Consider the following 22,822-nt stretch of genomic DNA (forward strand, 5'->3'; position numbering starts at 1 on the left):
AACTCATAGACAACATAAAGCAGCCTCCCTCCCTCCTTGGTGCTTGGCTTCGCTTCCCACCCCAGTCTGGGTTCCCCTTGGGGGTCCTGCCAGTCACCACACTCCATCTTCACCCCACGGTACACCTCCTCCATCCACAGACAGGGTCAGGGACATCCTCAGCCTCCAGGGATGGTGACTGGAGAGCAACAGTGTCACTGCTCATTTGAGAGCACAGGGTGGGGAATCTGCACCCTGTCATCTTCCTCCTGGAGCCTGGCAAGAGGAGGGTTAACAGTTGCAGCCTGTTGTGATTTACAGATGAACATCCCCTTCTCCAGTCTTGACCTATGGAAAGACTAAATATCACGTTTCTCAGGCACATACACTTCTGCAACAAGCTGGGGCTATCGCTGCACTGCAACAAAGTGCTGCTGCAATGAGGGACATGGGGACAAAGGTGTCCCAGTGCTGGCGGTGCCACAGAGATTCCCATTCACAACGAGGCAGGACTGTGGATTAACTGTAGCCCAGCAGTGTGCTCTGAGCATTTCAGAGTCATGAGATAGACTTAGAAACCTGACATTCAAAAAAAAAATAATTAAGAGGTTCCTCGTTTCTTTGACATCTGACAATCAAGCTTTTAAGTTACTCTTGGGTCACGGTCTTCCCTGCACAGCCACAGCATTGCAAATCGACTTTTTAATGCAGGCAAGCCAAGATGGTCACCTCCTGACTTGCCTCCAGAAACTGGGGTTTTAACTGCACCATTAAACATCACAGGACTTTCAGTAAAATCATGAGAGCTAGCAGTAGTCCTGGCATAGCTAGGAAGGATCTGCTTTAGGACATGGCTTAGTACTAAATCTTAAGCCCCTGATCTTGAGTGGATAAAGCCCAAATCTGATTTTTCTGTTCCTCTTGCCTCTACATTTTAGCACTTTAAGTCATGTTGTCTATAAAAGTGGTCAGAGTTGATCCAGATGAACAGTGAGAATAAGACTTCAGCGAATGAAACCTGCAATAGGGAAAAATAACTCAGCATCTTGCAAATGGACATTAAAGGCCCGACAGTCAAACTCTGGAAGAGGCTATCCCTTTTCCAGGGTACAAAGTGGAGCCAAGTTCCTGCACCTAGCACAGGGCACAGATTCCCAGCAAAGCTGACACTGGCTCAGAGCAGGGCTAGCTGTGAACGCAGGGCATTCTGCCCACTGCAACGCCTCTACTGGAGGGGCTGGGATTGCCCAGTGCTGTCTGAGGGGATGCTCTTAGTTTTTCTGGTCCTCTGGGAAACTGTGGTAAATCCCTGGTTTGTAGCATTTTCCTACACTCCTTTGTCACCTAGTGCTGTGCTGGGGCAGCACACTAGTTTCTTCAGAAATGATACAAGATTTCTGGAAATAAGTTAGTTGATAAAGTACCATTTGACCTTCCACAAGACTGTTTCCCTCCTCCAGGTTGTTTTGCTGTCTGTGGTCCAGTTTGGGGAACTCCTCACATTTCAGCCCAGGGGTTTGCATGTCTTTCCTGAGCTGCTTGTGACTCTTTTCTACTGGGTTGCTGCCTGACGGATGCTCTGCTTGTAGCTCTGTTTACCCCAGCCCCTGAGGGAATTGCAGTGCCCGAGATTCTGTTCAGACCTTAGGCTTCTGTTTAAATATTTTGCCTGTGGTTTCTAGCTGTTTGAATCTCTCCAAGGAGCCCTAAAAGCTAACAACTCCTGCTGCTGACAGCAGGCTCCATCTCCACTGACATGTGCCCCTGCACCTTCGAGTCCAGGCAGCGAGTTCATGCCCTGCCTGACTCCATTCTGCAGCCAATCTGACAAATGCCAGAACAAGGACCCCCATGCAACACAGGAGAGCCAGCCAGCCACTGCATGCGATGCCTTGGCTGCTGCTTTGTTACCAGGATGGATTTGACCAACAAGTCTGCCCCAAAACACACATTTTTATTCCTGAGGCCCCTACCGCAGTGCTACTCCAGGGGCACCACTTTGGGATCCTGCCCTGCGCTAGCTTGGCAATAAACATACCCCAAAATACTGGGGAGTAACATGAGGCACATCTCCTGGTCATTCAACACTAAAATAGGACAGAATGACAAGCAAGGAAATTTGCAGGGAAAGCTGGCCTGCTACCCTCTCTCTGTTAAGCTCATTAAAGGTAGCTTTTAGCATCAAACCAGACATCCCATGAACAGCTAAGAAAATATCAAACATCAGCACTAGCACTTAGACAGGAAAGTCGGGCCCTTGGGCATGTCCTCTTGCAGCCAGCCTTTCCAGGTGCCCTCTCTACCACTGATACATGGGCTGCCAGACCAGCTTCTGCAGAAAATGTTCCCAGAAAAATTGTTTCATTAAACCAATATAAACATGCCTTACCATTTCCTGCTCCAAGTGGCTATTCTAGGTTAAAAAACAACTGGAATGTTAGGAATCACTAGGAGAGGAACAGAAAACAGAGCAGAGCCTCCCTCTAAATCCATCTCAAATATTACATCTACTTCAGCCCTGCTGTCTCAGGCAGATGTGGCAGAGCTAGAAAATGTACAAAGGTGACCAGTGGGATGGAACAGTTCCCAGGCAGTAGATAAGTAGATACACAGAGGCTCTTCTTCCAGAAAGGAGGTGAGCAAGGGAGAACACAGCACAGGTCTATAAATTGCAAAGGGTTTAAAGGAATGAGTATTCCCTTGTAACACCAGCCTCTGGAGGCAGAAATAGACAGAAAGCAAAAAGCAATAGCATTGCTCACCAGCCTGGGCTGCAGCTCCAAGGATGCTATTGCATCTTCCACAACCAGGAGGAAATGGCCCACCTTTTGTAGGCAGGGTCTCAACCTTAGTTAATTACATTCAGTTTCAATTCAAGCCAGCTGGGTAATAGTAATTGGATGCCACAATTCCCCTTTTTTGTTTTACCAGTTTTTTGCTTTTAGAGGAAAGTAAAGGTTTTTACAGTGAGCAGAGACCCAGTCCATTTGTTCCAATTCCAGCACACTTCCCTCCCATGAATATCACATCAGGGCTTGCAGCTTTACCTTCTTTACCAAAGGACTCTCACTCCGGCCCTGGCTCCGGCTACTCTGGCTCCAGTGAGGGAGTCACGGTCCTCAGGGTCTCTCAGATGTATCACGTCAGGGTCACCAATTGTTGCTCACCAGCCTCGGCTGCAGCTCCAAGGATGCCGTTACGTCTTCCACAGCCAGGAGGAAACGGCCCGCCTTTTGTAGGCAGGGTCTCAACCTTAGTTAATTAGTTAATTACATTCGGTTTCAATTCAAGCCAGCTGGGTAACAGTAATTGGATGCCACACGATAGTGGAAGAAAACCCCACCAAATGCTGTTAAACGCAATGATCCAAGCGGCTAAAGAAAGAAATGGCAGGTACTGCGGGTTCGGTGCAGTGACCGACCGGGCCGCGGGCGGGTGCTGGTGCCCCTCCCCGCCCCGGGGTGCGCTACGGGCACCCTCCGCACTGTCCAGTGGCTTTTAAACCCCTCAGACACCATCAGAGGGGTGTTTCTGGAGATGGCTTTGACTGGCCTGAAATAGAGTACGAAGCGTTCCCCAGCTGCCTCCCTGCCCCTTCCCGTTCCCCAGCTGCCCCCCTGCCCGTTCCCGCCGCCCGCCGGGGCAGTGCCCGCAGCCGCTGCTGCCACCTCCCGGGGGAGCGCCGCGCCGCCCGCGCGGCACCGGGCCCGGCCCGGCTGGGCATCCAAACCTCGCGGGCGGTGGTTAAAGTGTGCTGGGGGCCTGCAAGAAAGCTGGAGAGGGGCTTTTTACAGGGGCGGGTAGTGACAGGACAAGGGACAACGGCTTTAAACTGAAAGAGGGGAGATTTAGATTAGAGATAAGAAATTCTTCACCCCGAGGGCGGTGAGGCACTGGAACAGGTTGCCCAGAGAAGTTGTGGCTGCCCCATCCCTGGGAGTGTCTAAGACCAAGTTGGATGAGGTTTTGAGCAACCTGATCCAGGGGAAGGTGTCCCTGCCCATGGCAGGGGGGGTGGAACTAGATGACCTTTAAGGTCCCTTCCAACCCAAACCATTCTGTGATTGTATGAAACACCCTCCCCAAAACCAGCCAGGCTCTGTGCAGCAGCTCACCCTATGCATGACAGCAGGGATAATTTTAGAGATTATTATTCTGTGGCTTTAGTACTGTGGTAGAAAGGGTTATTTTATGCCTGTTGGAGCAAACTGACTCTGTGCCCTCTCCCAATACGTTTTTAGCACCATGGTTATGCTTTTTTGCTACTTAGAAATTCGGTGCCCTTCTGTGCGAAGCCTGTTTCGTCTCTTGCTGCATGCAAAGTCACCCAGCCCTGTGGGGGAACCAAGCTAGAAAAAAGTGTAGTTTTTGTCATTAAGCTCTCCGTCTTAATTTAAGGAGTACTTAGAAAAATATAAGGTAGAGATTGCTGAAAAACATCTATTTGGAGAACAGCATCAGGGTGTGCTCTGAACACCAAGGCGATGCTGCACACTCAGTTGTTGTTTCAGGACTAAACAACTCCATCCCTTTGCAACCTGGTTTAAGAAGTGATCAGGTTTTCTTAGCGAGTCTGCCACCTTTTGTCAATATTTATAGTGAAGATGCTACTAAAATCAGTGATATTGCCGTTCGCAACAGTGTTTCTTGTTCATCTTCCATGACATCAGGATTATTTGTGTGAAGGGGTGATATCCTCTCCAGAGTTCATTAACCTGGAAGTCAGTTTGCATGCGTTTTGCTTTGGACGCATTCAAAGCCAAATCTGCTCTGATAATTTTGCTGATAACATTAAAGGCAAAAGACATCACAGCAAAGATTTTACAAACTACCTACTGAAAACCTTCCACTGCTTTGGAGCCAGCTTTGCGAGCAGCAAACTGCCTGCATGGCCAGGCCAGTGCCCTACCACCCATGGGTGGGCACTGACGGGGACCACGGCCTTCCCCAAAGCACCACCACGGCAGCCCATGTAGCCACGGGTACCGTGTCCAGAACATCACGCTGAGAGGCTGAACTCATGACAAAAGCCTGTTGAAGAAAGGGAAATAACCAGAGGGGACATTTGACAAGTTAGTTTTTTATTCAGTGCATTGGACTCGTACATCGCCGCTTCGTCAACTTACAACATTTCACACATTCCTATAAAACCAACACCGAGTCCGGTCTCTTGTTAAAGACACTCGGTGTAAAATGTAAAGCAGTCTATCAAATATTTACTTTAGTAAGTACAGCTTAGAGCCCAGTAACAGGCTGTGTCCAGCGCGTTCAGTGCTGGGTTGCAGCAGTGGGTGGAGAATGGATCAGTGACTCACGATTGGTGCAGGGATTCGTTCACAAAGGTCTAGACCCAGCTCATTAACATCTCAGCCAATGTTTATCCGATTGCTGTAGAGCCTGGCCTCCCTCCTGCAGCTGCTAGTTCCATTATGCCAGTACTCTGAGCATGGGTGGAGCTGCACCTATGAAACCCCTAATGCAGAACTACTGCAGCACTGGAAAACCTGATTTGGGCTGGGGCAGCCTGTCTGTGCTCCGTGCTGAGGAGAGTCACTCTGGCAGCACGGTATGGCACATCTTACCCCGTCCCCGCAACTGGGCCAGCAGCAGCAGTCAGAACAGCACAGCAAACCAAAGAGAAATGCAAGGTGTTTCAGGCCTGACTATCAGGGCAGAGTGAGATGTTTTCAGGATGGAGGGGTCTTACACTGCAAACCTCTGGGCAGGAACAGCTGCATGCACAACAAATTGGACAATTAGGTGGATGCTGGGGAATGTGGGCAGCTTGAGCATCCCCACTGGTGCTGCTGCTGAGGCACGTCCCTGCACATGCGCTGCTTCCCGCTCTGTCTCCCACACGGGCAGCTGCAGTGTCCTCAACCCCATTCCACCCATCTGACAAGGCAGGGAAGGCTCCATGGGTATGGCTTGGAGCTGGTCTCCCCTCCCTCTTGCAGAAGTCACCCCGGGGAGCACAGGGTGCCCTGGCAGGGGGTCAGGGCTGGTGCCAGCCCTGCAGCTCCCCAGCACAGCGCTCCCAAGAAATCCATCTCTGCTCATCCCCCTCCACCACCCCACTCACGTCCCACCTGCCCTGTGCTCTGGCCCCGACTCTCATCCTGCCTCATCCCTGCCCTCAATAGCTCATTCACTCTGTGTGTAAGGAAGGAGACGGCACATTGCCAAGTTAGCTATCTCAGAGGAAATCTATCAAGTTTTATTGAGCTGCCCGTTACGGGGCCTGGACTGTTATGGGCAGTCCCTGTGAGGAGCATGCGGTGCTAAGGCATGGTGACCGTCCGGCCGGCGCTCCTGGCTGCTGTAAAGCGCCTCTTATTCCTCAGACCAGAGAACCTCTCATCCAGCGTCAGGCTGGTCTGCAGGGGAAAGGGAGAGCGAGTCAGTTCTGTGTCCCATGGCAAAGCACGGCCAAACTCGTAGCAGGGTATTGATTAGAGCCCATCAGTCAGGACGGTGCTTCACAGCCGGTTAGTCAATTAAACCACTCAGCACACAGAGACATGGAGCTCAACAGATTGTGTGCGGCTGGAAAACCTCCAAGCAGTGCCCAGCCCCAAGACATGGGGTGTTCTCGGCAAGAACAGGAGCAAGCAGATGGCATTTGAGCACAAGGCGTCAAGTAAAACCAAACCATCCAGACAAGAAACATCGGCAATGAAGAAGGTGGAGTAGGATTTCTGACCTGCCCTAGGGCTCTTGGACCATACTTCAGCACAAAACATGGCACCGAGAAGGTCACCAAAGCAAAGAGAGAGCAAAGCCCAGAAGTGCCATATGTCTCCGAGGAGTGGGGAGCACCGATAGCGAAATGGTCTCCCCCAGCGAGGACCGCTCACAAGCAGCATCTCCCTGCTCTGAGCAAGCACATGGACACGCCAAGAGAGGCCAACAGAGTTGGAAAAATTGGGCTGAGTCTGTAGCTGCTGAACAGTCTTCTCAGGCACGTTCAGTTTTGCGAGGAAGCTAGCCAACACGGCTACAGGACTTTCCTCCTGGGTTATGCTAGATAAACCCAACTGGCAGCCCCAAAAACCTGAGCGTGATGTTAACAGCTTAGTGGCAGGGCTGCTGCAGGGTGCAAGGCGCTGCCTGTCCGTCGACAATCCTCTACCTGGTTGGCCATCGCGCGGAAGTTGAATCTCAGCAGCACCCCTTTGGGCTGGGGCTTGGTGGCCCATGGTGGGGGCCTCTGGCTTCGCAGGAACGGGCGCTTGGATCCTGGCCTGGGGAAAGCACAGATGTGCAGTCACTGAGGATGCTAAGGCAGCTCGCTTCCTATCGTCCACGAACCAGCGAGGAGAAAAGGAGGCACCTGCACGCTCCATACGTCCTGTGGCATGTCTCATGGCAGCCTGGGTGAGTCTAAAGGGCACCAGGAGAGCTGCTGTGCAGGCAGAGTTCCAGCACTGGGGACTGTGTCACGTCAAGGCTATCACAGGGTGCCCTCTGTGCCAAGGACATTCCTAGTGCCCGCACCCATCCTTCTTCCTGCCCCCAGCTGGGTGCCAGGTCCTGCCGCTGCACTGGCTCAGCCTAGAGGTGAAGCTGCCCCTTCCAGCCTCTGCGCCCCCCTTACACAGTGAACTTGCCGTGTCCCCTCGGGGCACACGGCGCTTCCCCCGTGACACCCCACATCGAGCACAACCAGCCTGCCACCTCCCACGCGCTGCTGGCGCTTCCATGTCTCCTTACTCTGGATAACAAACGAGCCGCACGGTAATTACCGTCTTCTTTCAGATACGCCAGGAAGGGAATGAGACACCATTTGCCAACCAGTTTGGGTGTGAACCATTCATTGCATGCTCATTATGGAAGAAGCGAAGCTGCAATAATGCTAAAGGGATTTGCAATGGCTTTTGTAGGGCTCCCATCCTAACAAATCACCTCATTTACTTACGCGCCTGTCTGGCCTGCCTGGGGATTAGCCACAGAAACCGTCAGAACCGCTCCGGGGCTGGGTTTCACTTGCCACCTGCCAAGACAGGGAGATGTATCCAGCTTCGATTTGAGCGTGAAAGAGCACGTCGTGTTTGCAGCATGCCTTTGTTCACCAGTTACCTTCTCATCCTTGGTGGTTTCCTTTCTCCATTAGCATCCATCTGCTGTGAAATATATTTAAAAAAAAAACAGACTTAAAGAATTAGCACTCAGAAACAATGACTCCTTTTCCATCATTTCATTTGGTGTATCTGAATAGCTCTTTCCTTGCATGTTGCCAAGAAATTTCCTAATCTTAGGTTTCCTGCTGTCACAGTGATCTGTACGGGTGGCTTTACTTTGCCCTGCTTGTGCTGCTGTATAAACTGCAAGGTTTACTTTTATCACCTGCCCAGATTTTATTTTCCAGCTGCCAGAATATTAAGCTGCATTAAAAATTGCCTGTCCTGCAAATACTTTCCTAGGAATATGATCGTTATTAAAATCATCCATCTCTCCCAGTTACTTTTGGAAGCAAAGATACAACTGGGCAATGGCTGGTAAAAGCGAAGGCTTGTCACCTTCAGCAGGTTGCAGAAAAAATGTTGCAATACTGACCCCTTTCTGAAAGTTGCCTTTGGAGAACCGCTGCTGCATCCGCTTCTGCTGGAAGGCTGGTCCTCTGTTTAGCAGAAAGGGCCTGCTGGAAAAGGAGGAGAGAGAAAAGGACATAGGTGAATACAATGCCAGATCTCTCCTAAAGTTTAATGCTGAAATACCTAACCCAGCACGGTATTAAAAAGCAGCATGAGAAGCAAATGAGGCTGCGCATTACCAGGCTCAGCCCAACAGGTTTTTCTGCCAGCAAAAGATTTCAGAGGAACTCGTTTTTCCGCTCAGATGAAACAACAGCTTGTGTTTGTTCTGAACTCTGCTCATGAAATCATGGAAGAAAATCATAGAAAAAAATCTGGTTAGAAGGGACCTCTGGAGGTCATTCAGTTTCTGCTCTACACAGAGCAAAGATGGGATTGCATTGGAGCTTCCTTTCGAGCTCCAAGAACACAAGGACCACAACGAGACAGGCTCTGAGGCTGTGCCCAGTGCCTGGCAGCCTGCTTTCAGCACAGCTCCCGGGCACAGCGTCGGCTCCTGCAGCCCCTCGCCGGGACAGATGCCCTCTCCCTGCCCACCTCTTACAGCTGGGATCTGTATTTCCTGCCTTTATGAAAAGAAATGCTATTTCACTCTTCATATTTTTCCCCAAAGTGACAGAGTTTAATAAAAATACAGAGGTCACACTTCCCGTGCTTTCTAAAATGAAATGACAGATCCAATACCTGAATTATTAACTATCGGCACAAAGTTGTTTTATTTCCAGATGCTTTCCTAACATCCCCAGGGGTATTTTTCTCACGCTGCGTGAGCACACGGCCGTAGCCACTCCCAGCTGGCGCAGACCAAGAGCAGAGCCCTGGGAGCTTCACAGGGAATTGCCGAAAACCAAAAAACTCCAGAGTTACAAAAAATTTTACCTTTTCCCTGGGGCGCAGGTGCTGGTAGCAGCTGCTCTGAACCTCTTGGGGCCTGGGGGTGGCCGCTGCCGTCCCTCCGGCTGCCCACTGCTGCTGCTCTTGGCGAAAGCATCGCTGTTCTTGTTGCCCTGAAAAAGCAGCGAGAGCCCAGCTGTCGCCACCCGCGCTGCCACCTCGGCACACGGAGAGGGAGCGAGCGCAAGCAACAGCATGCGGCGGTCCTTCCCTCCGCTGACTGCCGCTGCCTGAGAAGCCGGGGCATTTATTTGGCATTTTCTTTGGCTCTGTCCAGGGGGAAATCCAGCCTGCTACGATGGGCAGGTGGTGACTGCTGACACGGCAGCCGTTCCCTCGCTGCTCACGGATGCATCCGGCACCGCTTGCAATTGCTTCAAAGGGGGCTCAGCCCCGCACTGTGTGCTCTGCGTTCCCCATATTCTTATTCCCAAATGTTTTTCCTTTTGCAACTTCTGCACTCTTGCAACAGAACAACCCTGCTCTGCAAGTGCTTTTTTTTTTTTTTCCATCTCCTTTGACATTTTCTTGATTGGAAACTGATTTCTTGCTAAATCTATTAAAAATTGGTCTCTTCCATGGTGTTTTGTATCTACAGCAGGCATATTACTACCAAGCAGTGTTGCTGTAGTCTCAACATCTGGACTTAGTATACACTGTTGTCAACAATCAGTGTGCGCACCTCGGCTCCTGGGCATGAAACTAGGAATGAAGGAATAACAGGAAGAATGTTTCATTCTAACAGAGCAGAAATACCTAAAAAAAAATTAGTCAATGGAGAGCAAATCTCATACAAGCCAAGCATTTACAGCTTTGCTCAGGTTTCCTTTCAGTCATTGACTCTTTCCTGTTTGGACATGTAGGTTGTCTGGTCCAAGCCCTGAAGCACGAAGCACATCAGAAGGCCCCTCAGCAGTGCAGGTCCTCCTGCCACACGCTCTATGCCATTTATCTCTGTAGGACAACCACTGTCATTGTTACTACCCATTAACTGAGATGTGTTTCCACATTCTTCCCACTTAGTTTATTTCTGCAAAATGGAAGCTATCATGGAATTATGCCTCCTAGCAACTGCTTATTACTTTCCGTTAATACCCAGCCACACTCAATATCTGAGTCATCACAGTCTTTATTTTCAGGAATAAGCGCACTCCATGCACATGTCTGCTCAGTTTGGGGCTCCCTTATCTATACCCCCAGGACACAGCCATGAAATGTGCCATCATGTTCGCTACTTTGGTGTTATTTTAAAAGCTTACTAAGCATATGTGACCTCCTAACTGAGTGGATTTTCATCAGTGCAGAAAAAATAACCTCCTCTCACAGAGGACTATCTACCTGCTTGATTTCCACCTTCTACACCAAGCCAGTTTAACATTAGTGATGCTCAGAAGAAAGCTGTAAGAATTACTTTAATGGTGAATGTGTACCTTCCTTCTCACCTGCTCAGTCTTAAAATACCTCAAAAATCAAATGAAAATATTTAAATATTTTTTTTCAGTTTTTGAGCAGAGATAAGACCTAAACACTTAACCTTCAAAAAGGGAAAGCCACGAATTAAAAAAAACCCACGCATTTTACACTGAAGCACATGGGTAATCTGATCCATGGCTTGTCACAGCACTGGGAACCAGTGTCTCAGGGTGGGGGAAAGCCACTTTCTAGTGAAAAGTATGTCTCTGAATCGAAGCCACCTGAAGCCAACAACAGTCTGTCCTTTGATTTCACTGGACCTTGAAAAATGCTTTGGGTGGACGACAAGTAACGGTGAATCGTAACATACCTCCTCTAAATGATAATAATAGTAAGATGAGATGACATGGAATTTGGTTTTATGGAAATATTTTTAAATCTTTCAAGAATACATTTTTTAAAAAATCTTTTCTGTAAAACCCATGAGAACTGATTCAGTGAAATTATGTAGAGTCATAAGCTTATAAAACCAACAGGAAAATTGCTATTTTATATGCATATGTGTCTGTACCCACCTATGCATACAAATTCTGTGCACAGACATATAAAAGATGGTGCCTGTAAATTTTTTAGGTAGATTGTTCTTTGGGGTGATCCAGAATCATAAAATCCGGCAGATTTCTACATGACATTTGGGAACAGCTGTACCTTCCTTACCCCCCTACCTCCTGAGTCGATGCCTGGCGATTTAAGGGGCTCACTCCATTTAATGTGGCAGCTGATCTTCTCCTGGGACCAGGCACAGTATTCCTGAACCGTCTCTGATTGTATTGTTGTTGTCCAAACCCTCTTCTAAAACGGTTAGGTCCTACAAAAATAAACTTATTTTAGCACCCTTCAAAACTCAATTTATGATTACAGTTTTGCAAATGAGTTACAAGGTTAACTTAATATGATACAGGAGTATCTATATAAATAGTGATGCAAGAAACACATTAATTTATACCAGAAAAGTAAATTAATTTTGCAGAATATATAAATAATTTATCTTTCCAATGTCTCACTAGCATTCTTATTATATGTAGAACTGACAAACACGTTATTTGATTTGAAAGAATATATAAGAGAAAAGCATTCCAGAATTCTGATTCCTAATAAAGGCAGGAACACTCAAATCAAGAAACCTGTCAATCTGTTGTCAGAGCTCACATTGCTACGAATTAACTGTGAAATGGAAAAGCCTTTTGATACAGACATGCAAGCGACTCGAGCATCTGAAAGCCAACCCCACAGCAGCCTGAAATAGCTCCAAATGCCCACATTATAGCACTTGATAAGTGAAGACTGGATCATAATTTTTATATGTATACATATATTTTAATTTTTGAGCTTGACATATCCTTACTCACTGCATATGTTGAAGGGGGCACCTTCTGCTGCTGTTTTACGTATCTGCATAGTACATACACACCAACAGCCCACCTTGCATTTAAGTGCTTCCCTAAGTTTCTTTATGATTTTGAAACCTGCTTAAGCATCGAGTGAGAGGAAACCACTCTGTCAGATGGAGGCAGAGTGCATTAAAGCCTGATTACGCCACACGATAAACTTCTGTAGTCATCAGGAAGCAGACATTTTCCATGTTGCGATACCAGTGAAACGCGCACCCGGACTCGGAGGGGCACGTAAATCAGGCACAAGGCATGGCAGTGGGCAGCGGGCATACGGTTAAACCCCTGCACCATACAGCAGAACCCCACTGACACAAACCACAGACCGGTTAGACGCGTGTATTGATCCTACACCATCGACTCCTACATCACCGCGATTTATAATGACTCAGAGCAATTAGCAATGAAGTCTTGGGAGGCAGCGGTGACACTGCTGTCAGGGGCCATCACCGCAGTGATTAATGAAGGCTCCAGCCCCAGGGTGTAACACCGGTCAGAGCCAGCGTGGGCTGGTTACGCTGGAATACGAATGAAGATGATTTGAGCTGCTCTGGCTCTAAAACAAAAGGGCACCAGGGTGTGCCCGTGGGAAGCACCTCCTGACCAGCACGTCGGGATGCTCCGCTCCCTGTGATCGGACTGCTAGTCGGAAGCACTCACAAAAACACAACGCTGTTCACAAGCTCTGTGGGGCCAATAGTTATTTTCTTCGCAAATGACACTCTCTCACCACAGGTGTGTAAATGTTCCTCTCCCAACACACACTTGAATTTTGGCCATCTGTGTCTTTTTGACCACATGTCTTGCTGGGTTTAACGGCCCTTTTTTTCCTGCCTGGTTCTGCCCCCACAGTCTGTTTTTCCCTTTCTTGTTCCCTTCAACAACTACCCTGGGCTTGCCCGTCTCTCTTGCTGTCCTGGGTGCCCCCAGCCTTGCAACATAGCTCCCGGGCACCCCGGAGAGGGCAGCTCCTCTGCAGCAAGACAGACTGAGCTCCGCCACCTTTCCCGGGCATCTCGTCGGTGCGATGGGAGGGACTGATGCAAAAGGCAGCCCTGACTGGAAAATCAGGCCCGTCAGTCAGCTCATTTTGGAGAGCCCCTGCTCAGCAGCGCGCTCGGCTGAGCCTCAGCCAGTGCTGACAGCTAACGATGGAGCTGCCAGCCTCTGAGGGGTACCCCGTGTACACCGGCTGGGGAGCAGGGCCCCGGTCTGCCACGCGTATCCTGAAGTGTGACGCATGGGAGGCTCCATCTCTGCAAAAAGTCTGGCCAGTATTTATTAATGAAAGAATATTTGACTAAAACCCCACAGCATCAGCAGCTGCGGAGGACCCCCTCTTGTCTGGGCACATGCTCAGAGCCTGGTGCTGAGCACATCTGGGTTGGCTGAGCGGCACCTCTGCCCAGCAAGTCCAGTCTGGGGAGAAGCTCCAACTTCTGACAGACTCTTTTTCCGAGGAGATTTGAAATTCAAATGTCTCATCATTAAAAATCATCCTTCCCCAACGGGGAGATGGTTTAAGCCTTATTCCAGGCGGGATAACAGCACTTCGCTTGCACGAATTCTCTTGCTAGTCTAATCAGCATAATACCTTTTTCCACACTCTGTCATTACAGCGCTGGGCTGTTCTGATCCTCATTTTGATAATGGTTATCACACCTCAGCCCAGAAGGGACGGCATTTCACCAGGGACCGAAGTGAAATGAGCCCCCAAAGAATTATGGGCTAAATTCCCAGTTGTGCTGAGCTTCCCAAAATTGCTACTGACATCAACTTCACACAGCATGGTGGGTCTCTGCACTTGGCAGGGCTGAATTCAGACTCTGTTAAAACCTATGAAATACTAAGACTAGCAGAAATAATTCTATACATGAACAGAAAAGTTCTCCTTTCTAAGGAATAGCTAGAAAAAAAAAATTATTTATTTGACTCTGCATGCAGTAGCGGCTCGAGTGTGGAAGAATATCAATATGCCTGTGTTTTTGACAGAAAAATCAATTTGCAAAGGGCAATTATCATCATTCTGTTTTGAACCGGAACGATTCTCGGTAAGGCAATATGTGGTGGAGACCAAGAACATGAGAGTGGGAGGCAGATCACAGACAGGCAGGATTGCTCCCAGCAATCCCACTGTCCTGATGTGCCATTGGCACTCCAAGGGAAGACTGCGAAGAAATTGCTGCAAAACGTCACCAAAATCTTCAATGAAAAGATTTAGCAGTAATTTTTTAAAAAAGCGAAATTTTGATATGGCATTTCATGCAGCAGATCACTTTGGCTTTGTAGATAAAAGCTAGTGGAACCAGACACAGATTAGTGTGTGATCACATGGTAATATAAAAAAAAATCATAAAAATAGCACAGTTGGCAAAAGTGACAAATTAGCTCCAATAACTGAGCTATCAAAGACAGTTACTGAAGAGGTAATTTACGTGTGTTCTGGGAAAAAGAGGATTAGGAAGAGGCATAATTAAAATATGCAAAGCCAAAAGGGAATAGAGAATAGATATTAAGTCACTCTGAATTAGTAATTCATGAGAGGGTGGAAGGGAGAGAAACGGATGAATTTATGCTCTGAAAGGGCCCTGATATTCCATTGTTGCAGAGAAAAAAGCTATTCAGAGCCCGAGTACATCTTATACGCACACAGGAATTAGACAGGAGAAGGATTTAAGAGCTGTATTTTGTTACACAAATGTGTTTTCCAGCTTGGCAGACCTCCACCCTCCCAAGGCACTCACCTACCTTGCAAATTCCTCTGCATCCAGGCGCAGAAACGGGGCCGCCCATACCCGTACGCCGAATTCCTGTTCTTGACCTGCTGCCTTTGCCTGTTCCCCACGGCGCCGGCATCTGTTTGCTCCTTCCTGTGGCGTTTTATGATGTCATCTAGATCGAAATGGCAAAAGGGGAACCTGTAAAACCTGCACTTTCTACCGACAGCAATTCCCACTTTTGGTGCTTGCAATTGTCCGCAGCAAAAACGGAGTTTGCGGTTCTGCGAGCTATGCTGGCCGAACAATAAAAGATTAAGCTTAGCTCAGAAAGTATAGGATCAAATCACTCGGCTCCTGTGGGCTGGAGATTAGAGTGCAGCTAATTATTTAAAAACAAGCTACCACCCAGCACGTATGCACCATTTGCAGGACAGAGATTTCAGATCCCTGTCCCACTAAGGGATCCGATCCTGCAGATTTCCCACACACATAAGAGAATATGTTTTTGCAGGAGCGTCGGGAGCTCAGTGCTGGGCAGAGAACATTTTTTGAGAAGGTCTGACTTGGGAGGCTGCAGGACAAATGGCCAAAGCAAGGAGAATGGGCAGAAGCACCCATGGGTGCACTCACGCTGTGATGGCCGCTCCAAGGGCTCCCCCTGCCACACATGGGACACGGACACTGCCCCGTGCAGGGGACATTCACATCCCTGATGTATAAACAACACAAATGCTGTTCCAGTGTCATGCAAACACAGGCGGGATGAATGTCCCCCTAGCCCCTAAATTCGTAAAGGGGAGAACTGAAGCTTGGTGCAGCGAAGGCTGTGACGTGAGGGCTGGGGGAAGGAGTCTCAGTTGTACAAGGCAACTGCTAAGAAAGGGGACATCATGGTCCTGCAAACACTCATGGTTCACCAGGCAGTTGTAGGACAGTTTCCTTTCAATTTCCATCTCCTGAAGGCAGCTACCTGCATGTCTTTCCTCAGTGTTTTAAAAAAACAAAGCAAGTTTCTAGCCCTCGGTGGTATGAGATGAAGCTTGAAGCCATAAACCCCTATGGCTCAAAAACCAGCAAGCAAATAGATGTAACACGCACAATGAGTATCAGCAGTGCTTTGTATTTTAAGTTCCACGATCTTCAGCACCTGACTCGATTTTCTGACTATCTGGGGTAGATGCTCCTGCTTAATTACTCAATATAGCTCACCTAGAAACAGCTGGATGAGGACGTATCAACCACAAAGCAAGAACCTCTTACCTTTTGCTGTTGTCTGATGAAGCAGAGAGGGAGAACATCCCAAATACAAGAGGACTGTGCAGGGGATGCTGGCTCTCCCCTGTGGAATCTGGGTGCTCCCGTATACACCTGTCTGCACTGCACTGAGGGAACCAGCTCTCGTGCTTCACATGGAACACATCGATTCAATTTCCATGCTTGCCCCGTTGCCAGCAGCAGTAAGGTATTTTGGGAACCCTGCACAGCTCTCTGCAGACAGGAGGGAGGGTGACCAGCCAGCTTCTGTGCTGCTGCAGTACGAGAACCAGGACCAGGCACTGCTGCCTCTCACCTCTGAGTCCTCATCGCCGTCCCACCACAAAAGAGGTATAAAACAGCTCGAATGCAGCAAGATGGACCCAGGATGTCCTGCCAATATCACAGGACTCTCCTCACTTAAACTTATTAGACAGCTCTGAAAAGGTGCTCTACTGAGATCTTCCATGAACTACAAGATGTTTCTCACTTTCTTTGCAAGACATCATCCAAATGCAGTTCCTGAGGTGCAGAGCCTGTATGAAACAAGCAATTATTTCCCCTGTGATTTAGACACTTTTGGTTTAAAACTATATTAGCAGCACTGAGATGACACAAAATTTCTCCAAGGATGTTTTTCCATTGTGCTTCACCAGTTTGGACCCAGCCAAGCATCCCTGGTGCTTCCCTCAGCGCTGCTGCTGTAACCAGCTGTGCATCCTCTGAGCTGCACTGAAGTGCTCTGTTTCAGGACAGAGACAGCACAAGGGACACAAAGGAAGGTGGTGATCCACCTGCAGTATCCAGAGTATACCTGAATGGGTTTTGAAAGCTCCTGCCCATCCTCGGCAACAGTTTTTAACTCTTTAAAAGACAGCACTGTAAGTTGAGGTACCTGGACCACACACATATGGCACCAATCATTCTTACCCAGCTGGACTGAGTTGAGATAATGAACTAATTACTAATCAACTCAAGGTACCGATCCTGCCTACAAGAGGCAGGCCATTTCCTCCTGGCTGTGGAGGATGCAACAGTGTCCTTAGTGCTGCAGCCCAGGCTGGTGAGCAACAACTGGTGACCCTGATGTGATACATCCGTGAGACCCTGGGAAGCCCTGACTCCCTCGCCGAGCTGAGAGCCCGAGCCGGGAGCTCAAGCGAGAGTCCTTCGGAGAAGAAGGTAAAGCCGCAAGCCCCGATGTGGTATTCGCGGGAGGGAAGCGTGCTGGAGTTGGATGAATGGGCCAGGTCTCTGCTCACCCATAAAGCCTTTGTGAAAACAAAAAATGGTAAAACAAAAAGGGGGAATTATGGCACCAATCATTCTTACCTAGCTGGACTGAGTTGAGATAATGAACTAATTACTAATCAACTCAAGGTACCTATCCTGCCTACAAGAGGCAGGCCATTTCCTCCTGGCTGTGGAGGATGCAACAGCATCCTTGGTGCCACAGCCCAGGCTGGTGAGCAACACACACAAACTACTTTTAGATGCAAAGCTCCTTCAAGAAACAGCCCAAAGCCCCTCAGTTCTCAACGGGCTAGTCTGAAATTAAGGGGATCTTTTTAATTCAAGCTGTTCTGATGAAGACAAAAGGCAAAGGGACATCTCCTCATTAATTTGTATTTTCTAACAATTTCTTCTTTTAACCTCAAACCTTCCAGAAAATATTTAGCAAGTAATAAAGCCACATCTGTTAACCTCCAAGTGGAATGTTTTAACTTTACTTTAACAAATTAGCGAGGAAAGAAGTGTCCAAATCAGGCCTTTTCCCAGGCAGTGTGTGATAGTTTGATGTGTGGGGGGGTGTTCTGGTGGCAGGGGAGGGGATTTGCTCCCTGTGCCACCAGATCTGAGTCCCATCCCCCCCGGGGGAGGTTGAGCCAAGGCGGCGCCTCTGCGAATTGCCCTATTTAAGCTGGGACAAAGGGGCGGGAAAGGGCTTTTTGCTCAGGAGCGAGGAGAGAGCAGGAGGGCGCTGCCCTCGCTCCCGGCTCCCGGCCGAGCGGCCGCTCGGGCCCGGGCCGGCGCCATGTGCTCAAGATGGCGCCGGGGAGCCGCATGGGGGACTCGGTAAGCGCCCCACTCCCGGGGTGCCCGCCGGGCCGAGCTTCCCCAGAGAGGATTAATATCTAAGAGAAGACAACCACAGCGACCGGGTCAGCAAAGATGGAGCAGGAGGAGGTGTGCTGGAGCTGAGGCTTCCCTTGCAAATCGGTGTGAGATGGCAGGCGGCCCCCCTGCAGCCAAGGTGTACTCGGCGGGGCAGCGACCCACTCGTGGCCCGTGGAGAAACCCACGTCGGGAAGGAGATGCCTGAGCCCAGGAGAGGTCGTGGAGCAGGGGATGCGCGACCAGGTACTGTTGATAATGGGGCATGGAATGCACGACGAGGTCGTGGAGGCATCTGGAGACCGTGGGACGACCCACGCCGACGTGAGTGGCAGCAGCTCCCTAAGAGGCCGAGACTGGTAAAGCCCGAACTGGTGCGATCCATGGGGAGGATTGCAATCCTGCGGGCAGGACTTACTTTGGAAAAGTTTGGGGACTTTTTCTTTGTGAGTAGGGGATCCACCGAAGCAAGGGAAAAATGGTGTAAAGACTCCTCCTCCTTTAAGAAAGGAGCGGCAGTGAACAACATGGATGAACTGACCTGTACTCCCCCATTCCCTGTCTCCCTGCGCCGCTGGGGGGAAGGCAGAGCCAGGAACGGAAGGAAAATAGGGGGTGGGGAGGTGTTGTTTTAAGATCGGGCCTTGTTTTCTCTTTCTCCTCTCAAGTAACCGGTTTCGTTCCCTTTTGTCTTTTGTTTAGTAACTGTTAATAAATTGTTTTGTTTTATTAAGAAAGCCTGAGTCATGTTTTGCCCGAGACCATGTTTGGTGGGTGCTCCCTCTCGGTTCTTGTCTCGACCCTCAGTCCAAAAAAAAAAGAAACCACGACAATTGTGGCGCCCAACGTGGGGCAGAGGAATTCGAGATAAGAATAGTGATTGGGAGAGGTAACGGGCAAAACATGGACTCCAGAGTGGTGAAAACAGAAGGACCTTAGGAAACTTTGATTGTTGTGTTTGGTGAAGGGACTAGGGGTGGATTGTTTGTGAAATGTGTGTTCTTGTTTAATGTTTTAAGTGAAGTTGTGCCTGAATAGGGAATTCGCAGAGGCGAGGGGTGGAATGTGATAGTTTGATGTGTGGGGGGGTGTTCTGGTGGCAGGGGAGGGGATTTGCTCCCTGTGCCACCAGATCTGAGTCCCATCCCCCCCGGGGGAGGTTGAGCCAAGGCGGCGCCTCTGCGAATTGCCCTATTTAAGCTGGGACAAAGGGGCGGGAAAGGGCTTTTTGCTCAGGAGCGAGGAGAGAGCAGGAGGGCGCTGCCCTCGCTCCCGGCTCCCGGCCGAGCGGCCGCTCGGGCCCGGGCCGGCGCCATGTGCTCAAGATGGCGCCGGGGAGCCGCATGGGGGACTCGGTAAGCGCCCCACTCCCGGGGTGCCCGCCGGGCCGAGCTTCCCCAGAGAGGATTAATATCTAAGAGAAGACAACCACAGCGACCGGGTCAGCAAAGATGGAGCAGGAGGAGGTGTGCTGGAGCTGAGGCTTCCCTTGCAAATCGGTGTGAGATGGCAGGCGGCCCCCCTGCAGCCAAGGTGTACTCGGCGGGGCAGCGACCCACTCGTGGCCCGTGGAGAAACCCACGTCGGGAAGGAGATGCCTGAGCCCAGGAGAGGTCGTGGAGCAGGGGATGCGCGACCAGGTACTGTTGATAATGGGGCATGGAATGCACGACGAGGTCGTGGAGGCATCTGGAGACCGTGGGACGACCCACGCCGACGTGAGTGGCAGCAGCTCCCTAAGAGGCCGAGACTGGTAAAGCCCGAACTGGTGCGATCCATGGGGAGGATTGCAATCCTGCGGGCAGGACTTACTTTGGAAAAGTTTGGGGACTTTTTCTTTGTGAGTAGGGGATCCACCGAAGCAAGGGAAAAATGGTGTAAAGACTCCTCCTCCTTTAAGAAAGGAGCGGCAGTGAACAACATGGATGAACTGACCTGTACTCCCCCATTCCCTGTCTCCCTGCGCCGCTGGGGGGAAGGCAGAGCCAGGAACGGAAGGAAAATAGGGGGTGGGGAGGTGTTGTTTTAAGATCGGGCCTTGTTTTCTCTTTCTCCTCTCAAGTAACCGGTTTCGTTCCCTTTTGTCTTTTGTTTAGTAACTGTTAATAAATTGTTTTGTTTTATTAAGAAAGCCTGAGTCATGTTTTGCCCGAGACCATGTTTGGTGGGTGCTCCCTCTCGGTTCTTGTCTCGACCCTCAGTCCAAAAAAAAAAGAAACCACGACACAGTGGCTACTCCAGCTCCTTAATGAATCACTGGACTGGAAGCACAGAAGTGCCATTAGCTTTCTAAGAGTGATTATCACAAACAGCACATCATACCTCCAGCACTTGTCACTTGTCATTTTCTATCAAGAAACTCCTGTGTCCAAATTAACACAAAGCCCAGGGAAAGCAAACGAGAGCAGATGTAAGAATAGGCTGCGTGACTGCTTTTGTGATTTCTCCATCAAGTCTGCCAGAAAGAGAGCACGCTGGGAGAGGCTGGGTGATGTTCTCGATATGAACGCGTTAATGTTCTCAGCTGAGTGTGCCTTTGGGACATGTGCTATTTGGGGCACGACAGCTTTGATGCATATCAACAGCATCCCTGCTTGCTCTGCAAGGAGGTGGATGCAGGCATCCAAGGGTGGGCTATCTGCAATGCGGGGAAGAGCTCACCAGGAACAGAGAGGAGATGAATGTCAGCTGTCCAGTCTGTCCCCTTTCAGTGTCTTTTTTTGTTTGGTATGGGTTGTTACTCTCTCTTTTGCACCTATATCATAGGGTTAACCAAGCAATGTAATGGAGTACTACATAAGGCTGGAAGGGATCCTGAGAGGTCATTCAAGGTACCCCTATGCTCTTAAGACAGAATTAGATCTATCAGGGCAGCTTTAGAGTAACTCCTGCAGTTTCCTGTGACTGCTAACGCAAGTAAGGCCCAACGCATCCCAAAGCACAGAAACAAGCACCTCACGGTCAAAGTTCTTCACTAGGGCTCTTGTTTTCATAGAATCATAGAATGGTTTGGGTTGGAAGAGATGTTAAAGATCATTTAGTTCCAACCCCCCCGCCATGGGCAGGGACACCTTCCACTAGATCAGGTTGCTCAAAGCCTTGTCCAGTGTGTATTCTGGATTGAATATGGAGGTGGACCACAGAAGGTCTGACCAAGGGAAGCAATAAGCAGAAGCAAAAGGAGTATTTCACATCAGCAAGCAGAAAAAGGGTGTGCAACACCACGGGGAAAAACTAAATGAAAAGTTAGGGACGTGCTATTGCTGTAAACTCTCATAGCACCGTTAAAATAAGGGTGCGTCAGCCGAGAGATCAGTTCGAGTTTGTGGTGGAAAATGTTCTGCTATTCCTGACAAGTGGCTCATTGCTGGGAAGAAATGACACAAGGTTTCAGTTAGGAAGCTGACCCAATAATAAAAGGTACTGTTGGACTTTCCTTCCACAGCAGAGATGTCAACACGATAATCTACCAAGATCTATCATCCCAGCGTCAGAGCCCAGGCCTTCGGAGTTAATAACAGAGCAGTTGTTTATGCACAGTCCACGTATCCAGTGCCAGAGGAATGGCGAGCATCACGAGCAAGCTGCTATAAATAGCCTGCGCACCCGAGGATATGGCTCATATCTTTATTCCAATTTACGTAAGCCTCTCCGGACCCGCGGCGCTTCTCGCTCTGCCCTCCGCAGTTACGGGGCGCTGCCAGCGGAGCGCAGAGCCGGGTCTGAAGCCGCGATTCCCCCCCCGCGGCTACTTCTTCGCCTCCTCCTGCCCGGTCCTCTTCCACCGCAGCCGGGTGCGGGCGTACCGGGGGGCACCGGCACTGCGGGGCCGCACCGCGCTCCTCTGCCCGACTCTACCCACCCCGCACAAACACAAGCACAAAGCAAACCCCCGGGCCCCGCCGGGCGCACGGAGCCCCGTGCCGGGCCCCCCCGGGCTCCCCCGGTCCGCCCCCGGCCCTCGCCGCCCCCCGCCCGGGCAGGACCCCTCGCCCCGCCGGACCTACCCAGGGACATGTCAATCTCCTCGGCTCCCGGTTGCGGCCCGCCCGCGGGCTCCGGCCCCGGCTGCGGCCCCGCCGCCTCCATGGGCTCCGAACGCGCACTGCCGCCGCCCAGTGCGCCTGCCCGGAATGTGCCGGCACGGCCGGCGGCACCCCGCCCCGGCACCCACCCACCGGCACCCTGCCCTCTGTGCCCGGACACCCCTGTCTCCGCAAGCTGGCCGTCCAGCCCCGCCCAGGTATCCCCCAAACTTGCTCCGCGAGCATCCCCGCCAGCCCCGCTACTCTCCAGCCAGTTCTGCCCTCTGCGCCCCCGGGCACTCTCTCGTGGCCCGGCCCTGCCCTGGCCCACCGCCCCTCCGCACCCCGCGAGTCATCCTCGCAGCCTCCCCGCTTAT

General features: G+C 50.3%; 1 protein-coding gene across 2 annotated transcripts; it reads right to left on the reverse strand.

Moving 5' to 3' along the window:
- Positions 1–6,260: 6,260 nt before the first annotated feature.
- On the reverse strand, positions 6,261–22,509 carry LOC104384607 (UAP56-interacting factor-like). 2 transcript variants are annotated; one of them, XM_086619842.1, is made up of 9 exons: positions 22,428–22,509; positions 15,080–15,223; positions 11,606–11,748; positions 9,453–9,580; positions 8,536–8,617; positions 8,059–8,102; positions 7,898–7,972; positions 7,112–7,223; positions 6,261–6,356 (listed from the first exon to the last, which is right to left on the reverse strand). In XM_086619842.1, exons 1-9 carry the CDS (start codon positions 22,507–22,509, stop codon positions 6,261–6,263), a joined length of 906 nt encoding a protein of 301 aa, XP_086475968.1. The 2 variants fall into 2 exon arrangements, with proteins under 2 accessions (XP_086475968.1, XP_086475967.1); XM_086619841.1 differs by having other exon boundaries at positions 8,536–8,620.
- Positions 22,510–22,822: the final 313 nt, after the last annotated feature.

This window comes from Tauraco erythrolophus, chromosome 13 (genome assembly GCF_009769465.1).
Source record: "Tauraco erythrolophus isolate bTauEry1 chromosome 13, bTauEry1.pri, whole genome shotgun sequence".
NCBI lineage: Eukaryota > Metazoa > Chordata > Aves > Musophagiformes > Musophagidae > Tauraco > Tauraco erythrolophus.

Excerpts from the sequence above, each read along its gene's own strand:
- LOC104384607 (XM_086619841.1), bottom strand. The coding sequence starts at position 22,509 with ATGGAGGCGGCGGGGCCGCAGCCGGGGCCGGAGCCCGCGGGCGGGCCG. Across the intron at positions 8,621-9,452 it reads ACCTGCGCCCCAGGGAAAAG|CAGGCCCTTTCTGCTAAACA; the intron begins GTAAAATTTTTT and ends CTCCTTTTCCAG. Across the intron at positions 7,224-7,897 it reads CAGGCAGGCCAGACAGGCGC|GCCAGGATCCAAGCGCCCGT; the intron begins GTAAGTAAATGA and ends TGCTTTCCCCAG.